Raw genomic sequence first — 18,535 nt, 5'->3', positions numbered from 1 at the left:
CATCAGTATTGGCAAAGATTAACATCATGAACCACGTGGTCCTCAGTCTCAGACCCAGCAGCAGCAGGTCCATCACTTTCCACGTGCTGTAATTATTTTCGTACTGTCTCACCACCTCAATCATATGTTAATTAAGGCCTAAAGACCTAAAGGGTTGTAACTGAATCTACTAAACCTCTGAATCTAAACCTGTGCTGACCAACTCGCCGGGGTGTTTACTAACATCTCCAACCTGTCTCTGAGCCAGTCTGTTGTGGTCACCATCTTCAGGACCTCCACTGTTATTCCCATCCCAAAGACCCTCACAGCATCCTGTCCTAATGACTATCGGCCCATAGCACTCACATCTGTCATCATAAAGTGCTTTGAGCTAATCATTAAGAGATACATCTGTGGCTCCCTCCCTGTCACCCTGGACCCCCTGAAGTTTGCATATAGAGCAAAGAGATCTACAGACAACGCTATTGCTCTAGCAGTCCACACCTCTCAACCACCTGGAGAAGGGAAGCACATATGTGAGAATGCTCTTCATTGAGTACAGCTTGGCTTTCAATGCCATAATCCCCTCTAAACTGGTCTCAAAACTCACCGCCCTGGGCCTGGAGAAGTCCATCTGCTGCTGGATATGGGACTTCCTCACTAACAGACCACAGGCGGAGAGAATCAGCAGTCACCTCTCCTCCACACTCGTCCTCAGCTCTAGTACACCACAGGGCTGTGTTCTCAGCCCACTCCTGTACTCCCTGTTCCCCCACGACTGTACCGCCAGGCACAGCTCCAACAGCATCCTCAAGTTCGCCGATGACACCACCATCCTAGGCCTCATCACCAACAACGACGAGAGTGCCTACAGAGATGAGGTGAAATCACTGACCAGCTGGTGTCAGGAAAATAACCTCTCTCTGAACGTCGGCAAAACTAAGGAGATGGTAGTGGACTTCAGGAGACAGCGTGTAGACCAGCACCCCCTCCCCATCCCCATCAACAACGCTGAGGTGGAGCATGTCAGCAGCTTCAAGTTCCTTGGCGTACACATCATGGAAGATTTGTTCTGGACACAACATACTGACACTGTGGTAAAAAAAAGCCTCAAAGACAAAGACTACTTCCTGAGGAAGTTTGATATGAATACCAGCATCATCACAAACTTCTACAGGTGCATTATGGAGAGCCTGCTGACGGGCTGCATCACAGTGTGGTATGGGAACTGCACCGCTCGGAGCCGAAAAGCACTACAGAGGGTGGTGCGAGTGGCCGAGGACATCACCGGCAGCAGTCTCCCCTCCATCCAGGATATCTATCACAGTAGGTGTCTGCGTAAGGCACGCAGCATCACTAAGGACTTCATGATCCAGCACTAGGATATTTCCGTTTACTACCCTCTGGTAGACGATACAGGAGCCTGCCAGCATGCACAAAAAGACTCAAAGATAGTTACTACCCCCAAGCTGTCAGACTACTGAACTCACAATAATACTGCACTAAACTACTTGCTAGCTATTGCTGTGCAGCCATACTATGTGCAATACGAAATTCACTTGAAGCAATATTACAACCCGAGAAATCCTACCCGCACCTTTGTATTTTATACATTAATATATTTTATTATACTTCTTACTATATTGTTTACTTATTTCTCTTGTATTTATTTCTCTTTTAACAAGTACTATTATTGCATGCTGTTAGTACTTGATTATTTTTTGCGAGTCAAACGGTTCCTCTCATCCAAAGCATTTCATTGCATTGTTGACCCTGTGTCGAAACTGCACATGACAAATGAACAATCTTGAAATCTTGATGTAGTTTTGGTTAAAATGCTTGTCCCTATGTTCTCTGGTGAAGTCAGCCAGAAACAGAAGTCAAGTAAAAGTAGTAATACTTCATACGTAAGTAAAAGTACATTGTACTGTGTTGTAAAACTTCTCCTAAAAGTTTTTTTTTCCAAAAACTTATTGAAGGGAACATAACTGAGTAAAGGTCACTGGTTACATTTAGTTGCACCTTTGTCAGTAACATTAATGAAATTATCTTTTCTCACTACTATCTTGTCACTATGTTTTCTCTGACATCATTTAAGAATTTTAATTAACACTGTTGTCATTGTTTTGTGTCATCTTTTTCTGTGTTTTGTGCGAAGAGTACATTTCTTTAGCTTAGAAGTTACTCAGTGTTGTGTTGCTGTACAGTTTCCTAGATTACAGGACCAATTTTCTGTTTAGTGCTGCTAGCAAAAACTAGCAGAACTAGCAAAAACTAAAACTAGCAAATTATCATTACTGTAAACAGTTTTGTTGATATTGTTAGTGAACAAGTAAAGTAAAGCATTTTTCCTTTTTCAGAGGTCTACACTAACGAGGCAGGAGCCGTCATTTACCAACACTGGCTGTCAAACCAAACCTTGGACGTGCTCAGTTGGGACACAGCTTTCCATGAAAACTCTCCAACCAAATGTTAAAGTAATGGTCAGTGAAATATTGTATCTGCAATGCTGTAATTTTGTTTAACAAACTACATTTAGCCAAGTAATATGTCAGCATTGCTAGTGTTAGTTTCTGTTTATTCAAAGGCACACAGTGACTCTAGTGTTTGGAACCAACATTTCAACTACTCCACACCAGTAAAGCAACAACTGTTGTCTAATATTGAAGAAGAAATTACGCCAACAAAGAGACCCCGTGTGGAGCAGACCAAAGTAGGTGATGACACCTTAGAAGGTAGCTCTCCTATGAACATACAGAGTCCACAGGATCCCATATATGACCCCGAAGACTCCACAAGTGCTTTGTCAGAGATACCTGAACACAGGTAAGCCAAGCTGTGCCAGCAAATGTCTTTTAAAGATGCATTTATGAATTAGTTCTAGATTCTATATTTAGTTTTGTATGTTTTGTTTAGTTTTTTTTTTCAATACAGAACTGACCCAACAACACCAGCCTACACAGAACATCTACTTGCATAGTTGATAAAAAGTGTCCTGTGTGTCAGCGAGTGACGAGGGTACGAACCAGGACAACTGGAACTTTTTGAGGCATGTCCTGTGTGTCAGCGAGTGACGAGTGTACGAACCAGGACAACTGGAACTTTTTGAGGCGTGTCCTGTGTGTCAGCGAGTGACGAGGGTACGAACCAGGACAACTGGAACTTTTTGAGGCGTGTCCTGTGTGTCAGCGAGTGACGAGGGTACGAACCAGGAAAAGACTTTTCTTTTTGGAGAGCAGCGATGTCAACATTGTGACTTCTTAAGAAAATGGAACAGTAAGCCACCACATTGAGGTCCTCCAGCAGGGAATCTCCAGCTTTCAGTCACCATATATTCCATTGGTGGATCATTTACCAAAGTTGCAAAAGTGAAGACATGTTTGACATTTGCTACAGTGTTAAAAATTTGCATGTCATAAGATTTTTGTGTTTTCCCAGATCTTCTGGCAAAACAGAAGACACCAAGGTGTCAGAACTAGTGGCAGCATCTCAGGGGAGGACTACAGGCACTCCACTGTTTTCGTTCAAATGTGGGCTTTAGAATTCAGAGAAAGGATGTTGGAACATGAACAAATAGCAACTGTTGAACGGCTGCTACCATAACACATGCTTATTATATTCATGCTTTTTGCTTTACTAATATCAAGTTAACTAAACACATTCATAAGAACTTCTAAGAAAAGCCAAATACTTTTAAAATTTAAGAATTTTCTTTTCAGTTTACATTTAAAAGTTCAAGAAAAAGGGCTACATTAAGCTAGCTTAACAGAGCATAAAAGCTAGCAGTAGCTTAACATCTGCTAGCATGATATATGCTTGTTTTATGTATTTTTTTCCCACAGTAGTTTATGTAGTAATGTCAGAAGAACCAAACAACTTTAATACATGAACTCACATGTAGTGGCACTGCATGGGAGAAAAATCCTTCTTAAACTTGAGTCTTTTTTTTTGTCAAATTTGGGCTTTGGAATTCAGAGAAAGGATGTTGGAACACGAACAAATAGCAACTGCTGAACGGCTGCTAGCATAACACATGCTTATTATATTCATGCTTTTTGCTTTACTAATATCAAGTTAAATAAACACATTTATAAGAACTTCTAAGAAAAGCCAAATACTTTTAAAATGTAAGAATTTTCTTTTCAGTTTACATTTAAAAGTTCAAGAAAAGGAGCTACATTAAGCTAGCTTAACAGAGCATATGTCATGCTAGCAGCAGCTTAACATCTGCTAGCATGATATACGCTTGTTTTATGAATTTTCTTCCCACACTAGTTTATTGTAGTAATGTCAGAATAACCAAACAACTTTAATACATGAACTCACATGAAGTGGAACTACATGGAAACAATAAAATCCTTCTTGAATCTAAGTGTTTTCGTTCAAATGTGGGCTTTAGAATTCAGAGAAATGATGTTGGAACACGAACAAATAGCAACTGCTGAACGGCTGCTACAATAACACATGCTTATTATATTCATGCTTTTTGCTTTAGTAATGTCAAGTTCACTAAACACATTCATAAGAACTTCTAAGAAAAGCCAAAGGAGCACCCCAGTCTCCCCCCTCTGATTGACTGCTCATCCAGCCAATCAGACTGCAGCTTAGGGGAAGCAAAGATTGAAAAGGCTGCTGCAGAGTTCAGTCAGGGGGGGAAGCCATGAATGGCACAGGCCGCGTCCCCTCACTTTAGTTACTGTGTGTTTGTTCGTATTGTAGGAGCGAGGCTGGTCAGCGCAGGTGGCCTCTGCTCCGAGTTTGGCAGAAATTTTGGTGGCATTGCTTACTGGGTGTTCGCTGTGCTATATTTATACACTCAGTATAGTTCAAGCTTTGCTACACTTCGGTTTGTGTTCTGCCATTGTGGTTATCTTTTGTTTAGTTTGGTGTTGGGCTAGTTTAGTGTTTTGTTTGTGACGACGGTCACATTAGTTTATGAAACTGCTGCTCTTTGGTTTGGTTTGGTTTTCACTCAGAGTTCTGTACATTCTTTTGGTTTCACTCGGTGGGTTTTATACAGGGTTTTGTTAATTCCTTTGTATTTATTTCAGCAGTTTCTCCAACCCCAACACTTGGTTATTTCTTTTACAGGTTTTATTTGGCGTTTCACTGCTGTGCCAATGAAATGAGCTGGTTACACCTTTTACAACTGTCCCAACGTTATTTTTTTTTGTTACGCCCAATCATACCCCTGAGTCGGGTCATAACAAGCTCTATTAATTAAAAGCAGAGCCTAATGAATGTTACTAAAATCTAAGGATAAAATGTAAATGAGTAAATGAATAAGAATGCTTATAAAATATATAAAATATAAATTAGTAAATGAATAAGAATGCTTATAAAATATATAAAATGTAAATGAGTAAATGAATAAGAATGCTTATAAAATATATAAAATGTAAATGAGTAAATGAATAAGAATGAACAACTCCTCCTGAAGAAATCTTCAGTTCACAAAATCTAGTTAAGGGGTCTCAAACCTCTGTGTCCTCTTCTGACAGTTCTCCATCCAGGGGGTCATCAAAGTCCAGCAGGGGCTGGACATCCAGAAGGGGAAACTGAGCTGAATAAGGCAGTGGAAGAGAATACTTTTTGTCAACCACAGCCTGAATAGAACGCTCACAGAGAGAACGGATTAGAGGGATACAACAGCCACAGAACATGAAAACAGCCATAACCACAAGAAAAGTAGTAATGATAGAACCTACAACTGTGGACCACTGTCCAAACCAACGCTGTAAGATGTCAGTAAGGGGATTGTTAATACCAGATTGATCTAACATTTTATGATTCAGGGCTTTTAGACCCTCAATAGCCTGTGTGAGTTTCCCATCCGGGGCAGTATTATTGGCAATAAACGTACAGCATTGATCGCCAAATATAACACAGACTCCTCCTTTTTTGCCAATGACATGTCCACAGCTATGCGATTCTGGAAAGCCATCAAAGAGGTGGCAGAGAGTTGCTCATGAATAGCTGAAAATCCTACCTCAGTGGGATTTGCCAAACGCTGGACATTATAATGGATATAATTTATTCTGTCAATATTCTTATTAGGGGTCACGAATAAGGCCAAACTCCCAAATCCCCCAGCCACCTGGTCTGCTAGTTTATACTCATCTGGGACCCCACGAGGTATGCCTATAGCATCTATGTATGTGGGATCAGGTCCCCAAGGGAAAGTATGAGTCTGTGTAGAATGTTTAGATCGGGTCAGAAGATAGGGAGAGCTCAAATCTTGGCCAGAAACAGAGAAGAGATGGAGGGGCAAGAGAAAGGAGATAATTGCACATGTACCAGACCAATAGGGGTCTGCATCACCCCTTCCCCACCACACAGCCACCAGATGTCAGATCTAAGTTTGATCAGAGAAGTGGTGAGGTTAAAGTGGGACAAACATTTAGAGGGGTCGAAGTGACCCACAGGTCTGGAACCACCTCGTCTAGAGAAACATGTATAATTAGCATTAGGTATGTGAGAATCAAAGACAGGACCCTTAGTGGTGGCTGGAGTCTCAGGATAAATATCGGACCAGGAGGAGCAGTTCTGAGAGAGTATAGAGTAAGAGAGTAGTTCTACTAAACACTGAAATGGGACCGGGGCCAGGGGAATAATACGAAGGAGAGGACGTGGTCCTAAACAAGCAACACAATCTGACCCAGTGGCCAAGCCTCCTTGCTGAGCCAGGGCCAACCAATTATTAAAGGTGCCCCGGTAAATAGTAAACAATAAGAAAGTAGAATCCACATCCAAACGGTCCTTTGTTATCAGTACCCCGTTCTGTACAGCGGCCTGACTCAGAACAGGCTGGGAAAAAACAGTAATATTCTCCTCACAGATAATGAAAAGAAACTGCGGATCAGCGCCACCAGACCAGGCCCAAAAGAGGAACAACTAGCAATAGCTCCTTGAAGGATTTTTCATAAGGGAGCCCTGAGTCAAATTAACAGAACAGCTGTAGACCCTTCTGAGTGGAACGCAAAGAAAAGAGTGGTCGCTGCCACTTAGCTGCAGAGTTAGTGGTATAAGAGCACCAATCATAACCAGGGGGGTCTGCCACCAGAGTAGACCAGGAAGTATCTTGTTGATTGTTAGTCGTGTACCAGGAATAGTCTTTATACTGTATTCCATACTTTCTTTTAAAGCACAAACTGGTGAAAGGAATTACAACCTCCAAGTGAGTCCCTGGGTGATGGGTGATACCAAACCATTTTTCAACCTGCTCCAAGTCTTTTTGTCTGAAATGAGTCCCGTTGTCAGAGCGAAAGACCCTTGGAAATCCATGATATGGAATGTGATAGTTGGTCAGCCATTTAATCACATTCCGGCCAGTCTCAGAGCGGCATAGGATGGCTTCAGGCCATCCAGAATAACAGTCTATGGCCACTAACAGATACCTGTATCCCCTGCAGGTTAGCAACATGTCTGTGTAGTCAATCATGATTTCATGTCCAGGTCCTGGGGGTAGGGGTCTGTGTCCTGTGGGCTACTTAGTTCCTGAGTGTGCACTATACTGATTTCAAACCTGACACTGCTTCACCCATTCTTCCCCCATTTGACTCAGATAGCGGTGGGACCAATGCTTGAGGTTATGAAGCATCTGTTTTGTGCCCTCATGTGTCCAGCCATGTGCAGACTGAAACACTGTCTTTTTTAGGCTCATAGGAAGAAAAACTCTGTTTTCCTTCTCCCACAGTCCTGTTGTAGTCTTTACAAGGTCATGTGTCATTACTAGAGTCAGCTCTTCCAAAGTTAGGTCTGCATGTGCTTTTATAATCTCTGGTGATGCTCTCAATTCCTGTTTTTCTATTTCCTTCAGTCCCTCCTGTTCTGAGAGTAGCATCTGAAATAGTTGTGGTTGATAGCCAGTGACGTTTTTCGCTGCTGTATCTGCCACTGCATTTCCTCTGGCTTGCCAGTCCTGGCTTTTTGTGTGTTCTCTGACTTTAACAACTGCTACTTCTGTGGGTTTTAAGAGAGCCTGTGCCAACTCCTTCTTGAGTTTGGCATGTTTAATAGGTTTGTGAGTGGATGTCAGATATCCACCTTTTCCTCACTGCGGAAGTTCCATATGTACAGCATTTACAATGTAAGCAGAATCTGAAAAAATATTCACTCTTCTATGTTTTGCATATTTTAAGGCTGCAATAATAGGTTTTAGTTCAGCTTTTTGTGATGATTTGTGTTAATCTGTTATGATTTCAGCTAGGACAGTTTCAAACTGTCCCTCTTTTCCTTGTGTATTTAACTGTGTGCAGAATTATTAGGCAAATGAGTATTTTGATCACTTGATCATCCTCTTTATGCATGTTGTTCTACTCCAACCGGTACAGGCTTGAAAGCCTACTACCAATTAAACATATCAGGTGATGTGCATCTCTGTAATGAGAAGGGGTGTGGTCTAATGACATCAACACCCTATATCAGGTGTGCATAATTATTAGGCAACTTCCATTCCTTTGGCAAAATGGGTCAGAAGAGAGATTTGACGGACTCTGAAAAGTCAAAAATAGTGAGATGTCTTGCAGAGGGATGCAGCACTCTTAAAACTGCCAAGCTTTTGAGGCGTGATCATCGAACAATCAAGCGTTTCATTCAAAATAGTCAACAGGGTCGCAAGAAGCGTGTTGAAAAAAACAAGGCGCAAAATAACTGCCCATGAACTGAGGAAAATCAAGCGTGACGCTGCCAAGATGCAAATGGCCACCAGTTTTGCCATATTTCAGAGCTGCAATGTCACTGGAGTGCCAAGAAGCACAAAGTGCTCAGGGACATGGCCAAGGTAAGGAAGGCTGAAAAACGACCACCACTGAACAAGACACACAAGATAAAATGTCAAGACTGGGCCAAGAAATATCATAAGACTGATTTTTCTAAGGTTTTATGGACTGATGAAATGAGAGTGAGTCTTGATGGGCCAGATGGATGGGCCCGTGGCTGGATCAGTACAGGGCAGAGAGCTCCACTCCGACTCAGAAGCCAGCAAGGTGGAGGTGGGATACTGGTATGGGCTGGTATCATCAAAGATGAGCTTGTGGGACCTTTTCGGGTTTTTTTTCTGGAAGACACCTTCTTCAAGCAGTGGTACAGGAAGAAGTCAGCATCGTTCAAGAAAAACATGTTTTCATGCAGGACAATGCTCCATCACACGCATACAAGTACTCCACTGCGTGGCTGGCCAGAAAAGGTCTAAAAGAAGAAAAAGTAATGACATGGCCTCCTTGTTCACCTGATCTTAACCCCATAGAGAACCTGTGGTCCCTCATCAAATGTGAGATCCACAGGGAGGGAAAACAGTACACCTCTCTGAACAGGGTCTGGGAGGCTGTGGTTGCTGCTGCACGCAATGTTGACCGTGAACAGATCAAGACACTGACAGAATCTATGGATGGCAGGCTTTTGAGTGTCCTCGCAAAGAAAGGTGGTTATATTGGTCACTGATTTGTTTTTGTTTTGTTTTTGAAAGCCAGAAATGTGTATTTGTAAATTTTGAGTTGTTATATTGGTTCCCTGGTGAAAATAAATAAGTGAAATGGGTTTATATTTGGTTTTTGTTAAGTTGCCTAATAATTATGCACAGTAATAGTCACCTGCACACACAGATATCCTCCTAAGATACTAAAACTAAAAAAGCCCCACTCCAACTTCCAAAAATATTCAGCTTTGATATTTATTAGTCTTTTGTGTTCATTGCAAACATAGTTGTTGTTCTATAGTAAAATTAATCCTCAAAAATACAACTTGCCTAATAATTCTGCACACCCTGTACATCTTGGACCACAACAACCATCTGTGAAGAGTGAGAGATCAGGATCAGAAAGAGGTGTGGCATACAAGCCAGGGCGAAAAGATGAAAGAGAATTAACTCTGGGCACACAGTCATGTGGTTCTCCTTCAGGGAAGGCCTCAGCAGCATTTGAACGGGTGCTCTCAAAGGTGATATGGGGCTCTGTGCGTCTAAGAGGAGAGAGAGTGAAAGCAGAAGAGTCCAACAAAGCTCTAACTCCATGAGGGGTGTGTACAGTGAGAGGATGACACTGAACCACAGGAGCAGATTTCACCAGTTGAGCAGCGACAGCCGCAGTTGCGGTGACACAAGTTGGCTGTCGGACCTCCATGGGGTCAAGTGTGACACTGTCATAACGAAGAATATTGCGAGATCCCTCCTTAAGTTAATATAAGACAGAATGAGCATGTTTCCAAGTTGAAAGGTAAGGAGTAGTCAGGTCTGGCCAATGCAGCCGCAGAGGCCAGATCCTGTTTAAGGGAAATGAAGGCTTCCTCGGCTGTAGTAGTCCATGAGAGTGTGGCTTTAAGATTACGGTGACCAGCCTCTGTGACCATGTCTCTGAGAGGACTGGTGCACTCAGTGTATGAGGGGATATGATTTTTGCTATATCCCACTAAGCCAAGAAAAGAAAGCATGTCCTGAACAGTAAGAGGTTTGTTAGCATGAAGAATGGAATTTCTGTGATCAGGAGAGACAGTCAGAATCTGACCAGAAATAAGCCGCCCCAAGAACAGAACTTCAGGTCTGCAAAACTGCATTTTGTCTTTTAAAACTTTGAATCCACCATCTGCCAGTTTCTGTAGCAGGGACATGGTGAGATTAAGACAGCTTGTCATATCCGTTCCAGCCACTAGGAGGTCATCTACGTACAGTAAAAGAGTGGTACCTAGAGGAATATCCAGGTCCTCCAGAAAAGTTCTGAGACATTGGTTAAAGATCCCAGGGCTCAGGACCCAGCCCTGAGGAAGAACACGATAAGTGTATTGCTGTCCTTCGAAGGTGAAAGCAAAGAGAGGTTGAACTGATGGGTGGAGAGGAATGTGAAAGAAAGCATTCTTCAGATCAATGACAGAGAAAAACTGGAACTGGGAGGTGATGGAGTTTAGGCAGGTATAAGGATTAGGGACTGCTGGTGGTTTGGTTTTGGTTATCTGATTAATGAGTCTGAGGTCATGAGCCATTCTGAAAATGTCAGTTCCTGGTTTGGGGACAGGAAGAATAGGAGTGTTCCAGGGAGAAGAGGTAGGATAAATAACCTGTTTAGCTTTGAGATCAGCAATGACAGGTCTCAATCCAGCCATAGCTTTTTTAGAAATGGGATATTGAGCTCGAAAGACAGGTTTGGGGGACTCATAGTCGAAGGTGACAGGGGACACTTTCATAGGGGTCCCCACATCACCAGGCCCCTCAGCCCACAGGGAAGAGGGCAGAGTGGAGCAAAGGAAATCTTTATGTGGATGGTCAGTTTTTTCACGGCCATGCTGTCTGTCCAAAAGGAGAGTTTCAGGTGTAGCTTTGTCCTGAGTGAGGGAACAGATTTTGTACAGTGAGGTGGAGGGAGAAAACAAAACCTGGGGCAGCTGAGTGTTTACCCAGTCAGAAGCATCTGAGGCCTGCTTACACATAGGGCCTAAATCTTTAGCAGAATGAGCAGGACTGACTGCCAGAGTGACATGAGGTGCTGCAGAAGGAGACATTTCATAAAAGGATAACTGTTCTGGGGTTAAGTCAATCAAAGCAGCCACACCTTGGGGGCCCAAAACAATGCCAGAGCCAGACAGGTCCCAGGTCCCCACAGCCTCATCTGTCCATCTGTGATAATAATCAGTGCTGATGTCCCAGCGATCATATAACATAGTACAGTGAGGAGGGTCAGGAGGGGGGCCGTAGGGAGCATGGTGATGGATCCAGGGGGACCATTGAGCATACAGGGTGAGCAGTGACTGTGGTGAAGGTGTGAGGTCATCCAAAAGAAGCCAGTATATACGTACATGCTAAGTTTGCATGCTGGGTGCAGAAGCAGGAGGGGTGGAAAGAAGCCATTGTCCATGTGAGGCAGAATGAATGAGACCAGAGTTGCAGTCCACTGTATTTCCATTAGGGAATCTGACAGTCACTCCATCTGGAGAACAAAGAATTTCTGCTCTCAGCTTAGTGAGGATGTCTCTGCCCATCAGTGGGACCGGGCAGTGTGGAGAGGAAACATAGCGATGTTCAAAATGATATCCAGCTGCCTCGGTGGGAAGACGAGCAGTTGGTGGTAGATGTTGAACAGTCCCAGAGAAGCCAGTGAGTGCCAAAGTATCAGTGGATAAAAGTTCAGGTGAAACAGAGGTTAATGTGGACCATTTTGCCCCTGAATCTACCAAGCAAGTCACAGATTTTCCACCCACTTGGGCTCTGCCTCCTCCCCCATGACTGGATAGACTCCTCCTGGGCATCCCTATTGCTGAGGTATCCACCCTCCAGTTCCAGGAGGAGGTGGTGGGGGCGGAGCTGCAGAGGCATAGGGTGCCTGATGTGGGGGTGGTGCATATGGACACTCCTTATGCCAGTGGTCGAACTGTCCACAGTTGAAACACCCCTGCTGTCCTGGCCCACCCATTCCTCGTCCACCACGCCTAGAGCCACCCCTTCCACCGCGTCCCCTGAAATTTCCCCGCCCCCTAGGAGGGCCGGAGTATGGAGGATAATAGGACTGATGCGTAGCTGGGGGAGGGGCCTGAAGTGGAGGAATAGGGGGCGTGGCTACCATCTGTTTTGTAGCTTCTTTGGCCTTTTTTTTTTTTTTTTTAAACTTGTCCTGTCCAGCATCACAGCAGCAAAATGATAATCTGGTTGCTGTATCGTGCTGAACAAATTTGCTCTGCCAAGGGGAGGCCTATGTGTAAGGCTCCTCTTGATAATCTGATTCATTTATTTATTTATTTACTTTGAAATCATGGAATCTATGTAATCTTGCTGGACCTGACCGGAGGGGACAGAAAAAGATGGAAAATAGCAAAAAGAGCAAAAGGGAAAGAAGAAAGGAGACAAAAAAATCACAGACAGAAGGAAACGACCCTTCAATCCACACCATCACCAGACAACAAACTGTTACACCTGTACATGAACACACCAGAACATTTCCTACAACTTTTACAAAAACAGAGACACACACACAGAAAAAACAGGGCTGCTAGTCATTAAGAGTTTTTGAATAATAAACAAATCAAAAAGACATAACAGCGACCAGATACTAACTCACAGGAAAAATAAAAAGAAGAATTATCTCTTAGTATTAAAACCCACTGGACACCTCAGTGACTGTGTCAGCATGCAGAGCATGAGAAACAAGGAGGGATCAGTGATGAAGAGTGGTGAGTGAGATCATGCAAATGCGACCACGCCTCCACGGAGGCCAGCGGCAGACCAGGGCCAGAGGCCCGGGCCCTCGGCAGCAGACCCGGAGCACCAACCCAAGCCACTCCACCACGAAGACGACTCCAGCCCCACCCGAAGGACGGCAGAGGAGAGCCCCAGCAAGTGCCCCCCACGGTCCCGGGGCACAGGTCCCAGTTGGCCAAGATCAGCAGCCGCCGGCCCCGCCAGGGACCAGCCATCCAGGGCAGCCCATGCGAAGGGCCCAGGGCCCCAGGAGCCCAGACGCAGCCTCCCCACCCCCCAAAGGCAGAGGGCCCGCAACATGCCTAGGAGGACCAGGCCCCCCCAGACAGCCACCCGGCATAGCCCAGCATACACCCCGATGTCCCAGCCGCACACCCCGGGAACCAGGGTGCTATCGGCCTCCTCCCCCCACTCCCCGCCTACTCCAATCTGCACCCCATATAACCCCACACTCACACCCTCCCTCGCGCCGCACCCACAAGCACTCACCACCACACAGTCACGCCACACACAACCCACCCACCATGCCCTGTGGGGGACACCCCAGGCGGACCAGAGGACAGCGAGCCCCAAGCACCCCCCTTGACCCAACACCCACATAGCCAGCAGCTCACCAGCGCAGCCACCCCGGGACCCGGGGCCGGGGCAACCACCTCCCCCCGCCCACCTCCGGCCACACACAGGGGGAACAGGGGTGTGAGAGGTCCCCAATACCCTCTCCCTCCCTGCTCCTGACTGTTTATGTAGTGTGTGTTGTGTGCAACTAAAATTGAGGGGCAGTGACCGCAGTGAGCCGGGAGCCGGGCCACCTAAGTGGCCCCTCCCAACATGCACCGCATGCCATGCCCCCCAGGTGTTGTTTGTGTGTTGTGTTTCTTGTGTTTTGGTGTCTCAGTGCAATTAAAACTGAGAGGCAAGTCGCCACGGGGCGCATCCAAGGAGACCATTGAATGGCCCCCTCTGCTCCACCATGCATGGCTCCATGCCTCCCAACTCCCTACGTGTGTGTGTGTGTGTGTGTGTGTGTGTGTGTGTGTGTGTGTGTGAGACAGAGAGAGCGGTAAGTAAGAGGGTCCGGAAGCAAACTTCCCTCTGGATGATGAGCCTCTAGTGGCATTAGGCACCCCTGCTCCCCAGGAGGCCCCCCAGGGCTAGACAGGCCAGGAGAGGCCGCCCCTCTCACCGGGCCACTCAGGGACCACAGCCAGTGAGCCGTCACCAACCCCAGAAAGTACCCACCCTCCCACACCCCTAAAGGGGAATGAGAGGAATGGGACGAGGTCACAGTCCTCCACCTACACTAAGTGATGGAACTAAGCACAGGGGACCAGAAGGAATGAGATTCAGCCGAATAGTTCTTTAAGGAGGCAGACATTGTCTCACTACTGATGTGGTCAGCTAAGAGATTCCTAAACTGCTGAATACACAGATTATTTTTGTTTTTCCAGTTCACAAGGATAGTTTTCTTGGCCATGCATAATGCTGTGCGTATCATGTGTGCAGAGTTAATTGCCATATTAATGTCACCCAAGTCACCTATTAGATATAGTGCGGGGATTGCAGGAATATTACATTCAAACCATGCTGACATGTCCACACATACCTAAAGCCAGAACCTGCGGACCGGTGTGCAGGACCACAAGGCATGGAGATAGTTGTCAGGTGTGTATTCATTGCAGTGTGTGCAGATGTTTGATTGTGACAGACCCATCCTGAACATCCTTTGTCCTGTATAATGAGTTCTATGCAGAATTTTGAATTGTATTAGTTGCATATTTGAATTTTTAGTCATTTTAAAGGTGTTTAAACATATTTGTGACCATTTATCTTTATTAAAGTTACTGGATAAGTCACCCTCCCATTTTGAAGTTGGAAGACAGATTGAGTCTTCTAGTTTGGATAATAGTCTATATGTTTTTGATAATAGCTTTGGGGCATTGAGATTCATAAATTCTGCCACCCTAATAGGTAGCTGTAAGTTTAATTGATTAATGGTGTATTTTTTTACATATGATAGATTTAAGCGGTTGATATTCTAAAAAATTTTTGCCACTGATTCCATATTGTGAAGCGAGAATATTAAATGACAAGAAGTTTCCATTTTCTATTATATGTTCTGTTTTATTCCTTTATTTTTCCATTGAGTGAAATTAATCAGCTTTTTGTTTTGCAGGATGTCAGGGTTGTTCCAGAGGGGTGTAAACTTACATGGAAAAAGTGAGGATTTGGTTATTTTTAGAAAATCCCACCAAGCCACTAAAGAGGAACTGATATTGATGCTTTTAAAACACTTATGTGTTTTGATGGTTGAGCTGATGAATGGCAGGTCAGAGATAAACACATCCTCACACAATGCTTGCTCTACATCTAACCATGATTCATCCAGACTGCTAGGTTTAAGCCATTTGATGATATACTGCAGCTTGTTAGCTAAGAAAACATGATGAAAGTCGGGTAGCTCCAATCCGCCTCTATCTTTAGTCTGTTGTAAAGATTTTAGGCTGATACGTGATGGCTTATTTTTCCATAAAAATTTAGACATATGTGAGTCCAGTGACTTAAACCAGCTGGAGGATGGTTTAGTGGGTATCATTGAAAACAGGTAGTTTACTTTAGATAGAACCATCATTTTAACTGTGGCAACCCTCCCCATGAGTGATATGGGTAAGCGCCTCCACCGTGAGAGATCATCCTCTATTGCTTTAAGTAGCTGGACATAATTTAGCTTTGTTAGTTCTGATAACCTGGGGGAAATGTTTACGCCTAGATATCTAATGTTTCCAGACTGTATTGTAGTATTGGGTGTGTTTTGTAGGTCACAGTTGATGGGCATAATAATAGTCTTAGACCAGTTAATAGAGTAGTCAGATATTGATGAGAATGTGTCAATAAGTGTGATTGTCTGGGGGAGAGATGTCGGTAAGTTCGGGAGGAAAAGTAATACATCATCAGCATAAAGACTTATCTTATGTTCTATATTGTTGGCATGGATTCCTTTAATCTCTTTATTTTGTCTTATGGCAGCAGCTAGGGGTTCAATAAAAATAGCAAAGAGTGATGGAGAAAGCGGGCAGCCCTGTCTGGTGCCTCTCTGCAAACAGAAGCTTGGAGAGGTTTGATCATTGGTCTTCACACATGCATTTGGGTTGTTATATAATATTTTTATCCAATCTATGAAAGATGACCCAAACCCAAATTTGTTTAATGTTGCAAATAAAAATTTCCAGTTTACTCGGTCAAACGCTTTTTCTGCGTCTAAAGAAATGACTGTGGATTCCAGATTATGTAGAGTAGAATAATCTATGATGTTAATTAATCTACGCATGTTAGTAGAGGAATGTCTACCTTTAATAAAGCCTGTTTGGTCAGGATGTATTATTAGAGGGGTTATTTTTTCTATTCTTCTGGCCAAAGCTTTGCTAATTATTTTGAGATCTATATTTATTAAAGAAATTGGACGGTAACTGGATGGAAGTGTCGGGTCTTTACCTGGTTTTAATAGTAGAGTAATATTGGCTAGGTTCATATTTGAAGGTATTTTTTGTTTTTCCCTTATTTCTAATATCATATTGTAGAAAGTGGGTGCCAGCATTGTCCAGAATTCTTTGTAGAATTCTGCTGGGTAACCATCTGGACCTGGAGCTTTATTGTTGGGCATATGCTGGAGAGCTTCTTGGAGTTCGCCGACTGAAAGGGGGGAATCCAAGACCATTTTATTTTCATGTTTTAATTTTGGAAGATTGATGTTACTAAGAAATTTATCAATATTGTCATCTGTTGTAGTTAGTTGTGATGTATATAATGTTTTATAGAATTCTTTGAAAGTGTTATTTATCTTGTCAGGGTCGTGGCTGATGTTTCCTTCTGGATCTCTGACAGAGGAGATGGTTGTTTTCTCCTTGTTTGTTTTTAACTGATTAGCCAGGAACCTTCCAGATTTGTTGCCATGCTCAAAATTCTCCAAGCAAAGTCTTTGCACCAAGAATTGCATCTTTTTATCTATTATTTCATTAAATTCAAGTTTAGCTTTCCTTATAGCATTTAGTGTGTGTTCTTCTGGGGAGACATGGTAAGCTCCTCTAAGGATTTAATTCTGAGTTCTAACTCTGAAATTCTCAAAGTTTCCTTCTTTTTCTTATGAGAAGAAAAGGAAATTATTTTCCCTCTCATTACTGCTTTTCCTGCTTCCCAAAGAACACACGCTGAAGTTTCTGGCAAGTCCTTATTTTCTAGATATAAGGACCATTCTCTTTTGAAGTAGCTGATAAACTCAGGATCTTTAAGTAATGACGTATTAAATCCCCAGTTTCTAGTTGCTGGTTTATTGCTCTTACTTCTCAGAGTGAATGATACTGGTGCGTGATCACTAATGCTAATAGGATGGATTCTGATTTCTGACATGTCATTCATCAGCGAGCTGCTAGTTAAGAAATAATCTAATCTAGAATAGGAATGGTGAACTAAAGAGAAGAAGGTGTATTCTCTTAGTGTGGGATGGTGAGAGCGCCAAGCATCACAGAGACCAGAATCCTTCATGTTTAACAGTTTCTGAGGATTTCCAGACTCGATGAGCTCCTGTGGTACTTTGTTTGTCCAGTATAATGTTAAAATCACCTCCTATAATTAATGTGTTATCTGAGTGACCATAGAGGCGAAGAGGGAGTGAAAGAAGGAGGATCATCTACATTTGGACCAGATATATTTGCGATACACGTGTGGAAACTGGGTGGTTGAGAGAAGATCTATTGTTGAGTTTGATAAATGAGTCTCTTGGAGTAATATTATATCTGCTTTCATTTCTTCTCCACGTGCATGTGTATGTGCCAGCTGGTTGTGACAGGGATGTGTGTGCGCTTGTGCTGTTCTGTGTGTGTTCCTGTGAATCATGAAAAGTGCTGATGTGTATATAATATAATGACAAGTGTTACCGTTAACCGTTAAAGGGTCAGAGAGAAGAAGTGTAAAGAGTGAAAAGAGCGACAGTGCCAAAGAAAAAAAGTAATTTAAAAAACACATCTGTGCTGAGAGCAGTGTAGTGGAGACGGGCAGTGGATTTACTGTTAACTAAATTATTTTTTATGGCAGTTTTACGGATATAACATGATCTAGTGAGAAAACAGGAAAATTAAAGCACATACCAAGTCAGTAGAGCCACGGAGTGATGTCCGGGTCGCGGTACAGTTGTCCATTAATAAATAATTTATCCACCGCGATGACAGCACGAGCGCCTTCAGTGATAAATTTCCTCCTGATGGGAAACAGGACTCTCCGTCGGTCCAGAATCTCTCTGGAATATTGGTCGTTTACTCCAAAGTTGGTTCCCTTCAGTTTGTAGCCCTGGTTCTTCACCTGCTCCTTCTGTTTGAAGCTGACGAACTT

The 18,535-nt window shown here is 43.6% G+C and overlaps 1 protein-coding gene across 1 annotated transcript; it reads right to left on the bottom strand.

Moving 5' to 3' along the window:
* Nucleotides 1-5,453: 5,453 nt before the first annotated feature.
* LOC121653990 lies at nt 5,454-11,756 on the bottom strand. The gene is made up of 4 exons (XM_042007797.1): nt 11,082-11,756; nt 10,656-11,045; nt 9,749-9,936; nt 5,454-5,585 (listed from the first exon to the last, which is right to left on the bottom strand). The coding sequence occupies exons 1-4, from the start codon at nt 11,623-11,625 to the stop codon at nt 5,454-5,456; spliced, it is 1,254 nt and encodes a 417-aa protein (XP_041863731.1). The 5' UTR covers nt 11,626-11,756.
* Between the last annotated feature and the right edge of the window lie 6,779 nt (nt 11,757-18,535).

The sequence above is a fragment of the Melanotaenia boesemani genome, chromosome 15 (assembly GCF_017639745.1).
Source record: "Melanotaenia boesemani isolate fMelBoe1 chromosome 15, fMelBoe1.pri, whole genome shotgun sequence".
NCBI lineage: Eukaryota > Metazoa > Chordata > Actinopteri > Atheriniformes > Melanotaeniidae > Melanotaenia > Melanotaenia boesemani.
The sequence above is the reverse complement of the archived record's forward strand: the minus strand, read 5'-3'. Positions and strand labels throughout refer to the sequence as shown.